We start from the raw sequence: 7,294 nt of genomic DNA on the forward strand, positions 1-7,294 counted from the left end.
AAGGCCAGATCCATTTAAATGGCCAACAAAAGTCAACCAACTCAATACCACAGGAAGAAAACATATAAAAGTGTTTAATTGTGGATAATTATGGCACAAATATTCAAACACATTTTTTAAGTCCTTCAGACGAATCAAACATTTATTCAGGCTTTGATGGGGCAGCTTCCTTTAGGACCCTAAAGTAGCTACTTAGCGTTAGCTATTGCATTGAAAACTTAAAAGACTTTTCCATTTTTTTTTACAAGGAATATCAACATGGCTGTTTCACCAGCGGTCACAACGTTGTGTGAGAATCCAAATGAAGTCTTCTTAGATGTCACAAAGTTGTTACTTACATACGCGGACAACATTATAAGGTAAGGCAACGAAACGCTAGGAAAGCTTACCCAGCTGCAGTCAAGCCTCGGTGTTTTGTACGCTTGTAGCTGTTAATGTAATGCCCTTTAGCTTTTATGTCACTCGCCGACTCCTAGAAAATCATGGCATAACTATTGAAATGGGTTTAAATGACTTAACAGAAAACAGTTTTTGGTTATGTAAAATACATTTATATAGTTACACGGTCATCAAGCGATTTATTGCTACAAGGACAGTAACGGTTAAGGAACGCTAAATATGTCAGTGCAGGTGTCAATAAAGGAGAATGCTATTCTTCTCTAAACGTCCACAGAAGTATGTGTCATAACCATAGTTATCTTTGGTTTGCACGTGGGTCATTTCATCTGAAAATCATGTTTTGGGGGTTTGTTTGTTGTTTGTTTGTTCGTTTTATTTTTCTGCTTGACCATCTGCTTATGGCTAACCAACCAGAGATATAGTGGTGGTGGACAAGAAAAGGAAGTCAGCTGTAATGATAGATGTAGGTATACCAAGTGATAGCAACGTCAGGAAGAAGGTACACGAGAAACCCGCCCCCACACAAACTGGCCTCTCTTACTGTAAAAGTGAAATCAGGATCTGTAAATTGAGACGGATCAAAAAATGTCTGAGTTCTCAAAATGTGAACTGCCCCATGTTTGAGCACACTAAAACCAACTTAACACTGCAGAAGACAACGAGTATCAGTTTCTCAATGGTATATCTATATACCTATTACTATTTTGTTTTTGTTGTACAACACGTCACAACTGTCACTGTATCGTGAAATTTAAATGAATAAAAATAAAACTTTCTAGTTTTTGTGACTATGAATTTCACATTTTCTAATAAGCATTCTTCATGTTTTGTTTTGCGTTATTGTAAAATGCAACCTTGTAGGATTCTGAAATATCTGTAATAGTTTCTGAGATGTTCATGTTCAAACATTGCCTCAGATATCCGGAAAAGTACTTTATATATGAAGCTAACATTTTTATAGCAATCAGTGTACATGTGTAAACTTTGAACCATGATTTTTTTGGGGTAAATTGACAATTAGTGAAGCAGAAGGCCCACGATAATTTGCGATAGAGTAATCCATATATGTTGTCTGCTTAGCTGTGATGATACTTGTGTAGAAAAACAGTGGATTCAAGGCACATTATATCTGCTGGCAGATACTGGACAGCTTAAATGCCAACACTGAAAATGTGCGATTGGTTAGTATCAGTCAGTATTCCTCAGATGATTACTATTATATGTCATCTCTAACAGGTATCCCAATGAAGAGAAATACAGATCAATACGCATTGGGAATCCAACTTTCTCCACAAAGCTGTTGCCCGTCAAAGGTGCTGTAGAATGTCTCTTTGAGATGGGATTTGAGGAGGTAATTTATTCATTTCTACTGTACCAGATGGTTTCTATTATAGAAGCAAGCTGGTGTTTTTGCTGTGTAGAACTTGCCTAGAAATCCATTGGACATTTCTCACTTGCTTAACTGTGAGCAAACTACCTCTTGCCAGGCTGAGACTCACTTAGTCTTCCCCAAGTCTGCATCAGTGGAAAAGCTGAAGCTCATCAGGGAATCTATTGCCACAGAAAGGGACCAGAGGTTGCGTGAGGGATGTCCTGTCCAACCAGCTCCTGTGCCTGCTGCAGCTTCAGCAGCAGCGAGCTCTACTGCTGCGTCTAACCTATCGGCAGCATCACCAGCACAGCAGCCACCGTCCGTGGTAAATAAAGACACTCTCACTGATGAATCAAAGAGTAGAGAAACCCTGATTAAATTGGGTCATGCCAACTCTATCCTCTTTTTACAGAGCAAAGAGACCTCCTTCGACAGATTTGTGACAAATAAAGAATGTAACACAGAAATTAGCCACTTGGAAAATTAGTTTGTAACTGTGTTGTGGATTTTCATCCATGGATATTGGACAGCTGACCAAGCTACCCGGCATTCCAGGGCTGGGAGATCTTACAATGATTTAGCTGAAGTCATGTGATACAGTTATTAATTATGGATAACAAGACTCACTCTATAAGCCAAAAACACAAAGGATCTTCTTTTTGTTATTTTTATTTTGAAAGGATCTTCAGTTTCCTGATCTGTAGAGAGGATATTTTCTCTATAATGTGGACAGAGAACTGAAAAAATAAAGCAGTGTGACTTTATAGGAGTTATGCTTTCAAGTTATAGGACATCATAGTTTCAGTAGTTAGTGAGGAAATTATTAATAGCACTATTCTAAGCTTCAGCCAAATGCCTTTACAATGCCTGAACAACATTCACTTCCTTGAATGACACATGCAGACCTGTCTGTTTATTTGCCTCTGTGTCAGGAGAGCAGCATGAGCTTCTTTGTGACTCTTCAAACAAACTTCCAACATGTGCTGCTTTATGAAAACCCTGAGCTGCAGCAGAAAGCCCGGAGTTTGATCCCTCACCAGGAGCTGTACTCTGCTGCTCAGCAGAAGCTGAAGGAGGCTAATGAGTCTGACCCAAGTAAGAAAATTTCACCCACAGAAAACTTTTTGTAACGTGTGAGTGTGCGTGTGTGTGTGTGTGTGTGTGGTGAAGTTTTTGACTTGCTGTCCTGTTTTCAGAATGTAAAATTGGAATAGAAGACTTCTTGGTGCTGGAATTGCTCAGGTGGTTCAAAAATGACTTCTTCACCTGGGTGGACTGTTTGCCCTGCCACCTCTGTGGAGGACAGACTCAGAACGCTCCCTCCCTCAGTCCTAGCACCGATGACCTCCACTGGGGAGCCCAGCGAGTGGAAAACCACTATTGTCAGAGCTGCCGGGTTTCCACCAGATTCCCCAGGTGAGTGTAGGTTTATACGTTTGCATTTGGTTGCAAAACAAGTACGGCGAGTTAGGCAGGGATATGTTGCTTTCCACTGCTCGCTGAACACGCCTGAACAATTTTCTATGTAGAGAACAAAACGAAGACATCGGCAGTATGTAGCATATGAAGGTATGTAGTTAACAAAAATATAGGCAGCGAAACATGTTTTTTTTTTTTTAATGTTTTAACTAAAAACTGTTAAGAGAGGCAGAATTCTGCTTCACGTTGTTCTTGGATCACAAAAAGTTTACAAAATGCAAGAAAAAGAAAATAAATATTCACATCTAGATCAGATATTCACTGTAGAAATCAAGGAACTACAGAGGCAGAAAATAACTCTAAAACCTAAAAACAACAAATGTTGGAATGTGTGTAGAAAGAAATACTGTAGTAAAATACTGAAAATTAATAAAGAAGAGAATATGGGATATATTAAACAGCATTATTAAAAATAGTTGTGAACAGCACAAGGAGTTCCTCAATATCTTACTGATAACTACATCATAAAGGATGATGGTGCTGACGTGGTCGTAGTTTTAACAGTTAGTTTGTAAACGCTGGATCAAATCTGTCCTGAGCTCCTGCCATCTGAAGACTGGGATCAAAGCCAGATAGAAACAAGTGTAAATACAGTAAATCCACTGATTGTAATGATATAGATATAACTGTAAAGAGCGTCACAGAAGGGATCTCAGAATCTGTAACATTCACATCAGTGAAGTTCATAACAAAATGAAAAATGCGTTCAAGTTGTACCCGTGTGTGTGTGTGTGTGTGTTTTTGTTTTAAAAAACAAACAAATATTTTGGATGCCTCGTCTGTTCTTGTTGTTAACACCAGGTATAACAATCCAGAGAAGCTGCTGGAAACCAGGAGAGGGCGCTGTGGGGAATGGGCCAACTGTTTTACCCTGTGCTGCAGGGCTGTTGGCCTTGAGGCCAGGTACATCTGGGACAGCACAGGTATATACGTCATTGGACACTTTTTCTGCTTCTCTGCTCAAAGAGGAATGATGTCAGTTTACTCTGCTCTGTCGTGCTCTTACATTTCTCAGCGTCACTGGATCATACAGACTGTTTAACTTGAGCTTGTATCATTTTAAGTAACCTAAAAGATGAGCTTCAGTGTATATGTTGACAGGACAAGCTCATACCTGCTTGTACATTAAGAAAACGTTATCATATCTCCTAAGATTCCTGCGTGATCTGTTGGTGTACACATGTGTATGAAATGAGTCGTGTTCCTTGTGCTGTTTCAGACCATGTGTGGACAGAGATTTATTCTGTCTCTCAGCGCCGTTGGCTACACTGTGATCCATGTGAGAATATCTGTGATAAGCCTCTTCTGTATGAGGTCGGTTGGGGGAAAAAATTGGCCTATGTTCTGGCTTTCTCCAAGGACCAGGTACAAGAAATGGACACGTGCTAGTACTGTTGTAACTTGTACTACTATTGTATTATTATTTAATATGAATGCTGTTATTTGCACTGTACTTTCTCACTTTGTGTTGAGGTGTAGATGTTTCTGTGTTTACTGGTGTTTAGATATCGACTCCCCCTCCAAGTCAAAGTTGAGTTAAGTGTATATATGAGATTATATTGCTGTCTTTGAGACGGCCTCTTTCATGTTTATGTCTTTTGGGGGGGGGGAATAGCCCTCACTATCTTAAGAACAGCTCAGATAATTAGGGCTGGTTGTTTGAAAAGTTGTGGGTGTGTGTGGATTTGTGCTGTAGGTGGTTGATGTGACGTGGAGGTATTCCTGCAATCATCCAGAGGTTTTGTTGAGAAGGACCAGGGTTCAGGAGGCCTGGCTGCTGCACACCATTAATAGGCTCTCTGCAGTGGTAAGACTAACCCATTTAACAGACTAATTACTGTGGTGTCTCTGGTGTAAAGCACTCACCTTCTGCTCTGTCATTAAAGCGGCAGCAGTTCCTGAGTCCAGAGAGGAAGAAAGAACTGACAGAGAGGCTGCTTGTCGAGTTGGTGGAGTTCATCTCTCCGAAGAAACCTAAAGCAGGAGAGCTAGGCGGGCGCAACTCTGGCTCTCTGGCCTGGAGAATAGCTCGGGGAGAGACCAGAGCGTGCAATGAAAAAACCTCCACAGAGGTACCGTACAACAAAATATGGCCTCTGGCATATCTGTTTGAGCAGACATTTAAACAGGCTTCTTGTTATCAGCAATATACTAAATATCCTTTTGATTCTGCTGTAGCTATGGCATCAACATGTACAGAAAATGACACAACAATGCAATAAACACACAGCTTTCTCAGTAACACGTTTTGATCATGCGGTCTCTCTTCAGTTGTTGAGTAGATTCACTGTTTGGAAGTGTACTTAACTGTCTGCATATACATTTTACTGAAAAAGAGTGCATGTGTTTTCTTTCCAGGCTGTAGGTTTTGTGTTTACTCCGACTGACAAAGAGAAGAGTGACAGGATGCTCCACATACGCTACAGCGCCTCCAAAGACCAGTACTGCCGAGTGTCCAATGGCTCTGAAATGATCCAGAGCTGGTCTCAGTGCGCGTGGAGCACGGAGTCAATTTTCAGAAAGGTGGAACATGATTGGCAGATGGTATGTTTGTTTTTGTTTTATAGCAGTGTCGTTGTCTTTTATCTTTATTCTCTGTATATGTATCATTTTCAAGCGCTAAGTGAACAAATGCTGGTCTCATGTTCTAAATGGACAGTGCCAAACCTCTGTTAAAGCTCATTCTACTGGGTTTATTTTAAACAGCATAGAAAACTGTTGCTTTTAAGCTCACGAAGCGCTCCTTTGAGCTGTAAAAAAAATTTTCTGAGCAGCAGTTTAAAACTAAAAAATGATTATCAGGTTAGAAAATGGATAATAACAGTAGGTGTGGAAATGTCTCTTAATGCAAAATAAAGCAAATACATTGAGTGAACGTGGCAAGAAAATCTGGATTTCCACAGAGTGGATGTGATTGCATTTCTTTAGGTGTACCTGGCTCGAACAGAAGGCTCTCCTACAGGAAGAATCAGCTGGAAGTTTGACTTTGCTCCAGCAGGAATGAAGATAAAGTCTGTCTCTATCATGGCCAGTAGCCAGACCTACCACTCTGGGAAAGCCTGCTGGCATTTGCACTCGGGCCCGTTTACTACAGAGTTCTCTGGAGGTATCGGCATTTACTCTGAAATATTCAACATCCTGTTTTGTGTTGCCATGAAACTACCTGACTTCCTCCCCCACCTTTGAACTCTTAGATGGCAGTGCGCAGTCCTTTTCCAGTCTGTGTGGCTCTTCAGAGTTCATCGTTGCAGCAGAAGTCAGCGGGGGCACGGGGGAAACGGCATGGCAGCATTCTCAGCTGTTCAGACAGAGCTTGAAGGAGACGGAGGAGTCTACGTTTGAAGTCATCGTTCATCTTCAAGATGCTTAACACTTTTTTTTTTTTTAAATACTTGATCACTCTGACATGTTCAGAGCTGTTTGGGTTGTAGTTTCAGTGCAATATAGAATTCCTCAGGATGATTGAACATGCATGGCCTAATGATGGACTCATTAAGATATGACTTTCATTCCTGTCACACAATTTAATCTCTTACTTTGACTGAAGGCCATTTAACATGAGACTTGCACAGTTTTAACCATAAAGCCATATAGTTTTGCAATGTTTCCCTCCACTGTAAATGTGTTTGCAATTTGTAGTGCGTGGAGACATTTCACATTCTGTTCTGTTAGGGTCAGAGTACTGCAGGTCTGTTGTTACTAATAAACTGTTTGATGTTAAATCTGCAAATTAAAAATGGGCTGTTTACGTACAATATTCAGTTATGTGTCAGATAGTACATTTAATAATGCTGTGTTGCTCTCGTGGTAAGATTTGAATGAAAGAAAACACGTGAGGCGCGTGGTAACCCTGGAGTAAAGGTAAAACAACGTATTCGTAGCACTAATAATATTACGCTGCCTGCTGTGACGAAGCTCGAACGGACTTTTGCCGCCATCTTGTGTTGAAAAAAGGAGGAAGGGTTACTATAAATTGACCTGTCCTATTGGTTGAAATGCCGGTGCGTTTGAAAAGCTTACACCTGATTGGTCGGCATATCTACG

At 40.6% G+C, this 7,294-nt stretch overlaps 1 protein-coding gene across 1 annotated transcript; it reads left to right on the forward strand.

Annotated features, from left to right (window-relative positions):
• The first annotated feature begins 183 nt into the window (after positions 1–183).
• Positions 184–7,011, forward strand: ngly1 (N-glycanase 1). Its single transcript, XM_065469973.1, has 12 exons — positions 184–359; positions 1,636–1,750; positions 1,887–2,096; positions 2,704–2,866; positions 2,968–3,187; positions 4,052–4,173; positions 4,470–4,615; positions 4,947–5,057; positions 5,137–5,322; positions 5,609–5,794; positions 6,179–6,356; positions 6,445–7,011. Exons 1-12 carry the CDS (start codon positions 259–261, stop codon positions 6,618–6,620), a joined length of 1,914 nt encoding a protein of 637 aa, XP_065326045.1. The 5' UTR covers positions 184–258; the 3' UTR covers positions 6,621–7,011.
• Positions 7,012–7,294: the final 283 nt, after the last annotated feature.

Source organism: Pelmatolapia mariae, linkage group LG22, assembly GCF_036321145.2.
Source record: "Pelmatolapia mariae isolate MD_Pm_ZW linkage group LG22, Pm_UMD_F_2, whole genome shotgun sequence".
NCBI lineage: Eukaryota > Metazoa > Chordata > Actinopteri > Cichliformes > Cichlidae > Pelmatolapia > Pelmatolapia mariae.

Bases quoted from the DNA above. Each gene is read 5' to 3' on its own strand.
- ngly1 (XM_065469973.1), top strand. From the start codon at position 259: ATGGCTGTTTCACCAGCGGTCACAACGTTGTGTGAGAATCCAAATGAA. The intron at 4,174-4,469 runs GTATATACGTCA...GTGCTGTTTCAG, and splicing joins GTACATCTGGGACAGCACAG to ACCATGTGTGGACAGAGATT. The intron at 4,616-4,946 runs GTACAAGAAATG...TTTGTGCTGTAG, and splicing joins TGGCTTTCTCCAAGGACCAG to GTGGTTGATGTGACGTGGAG.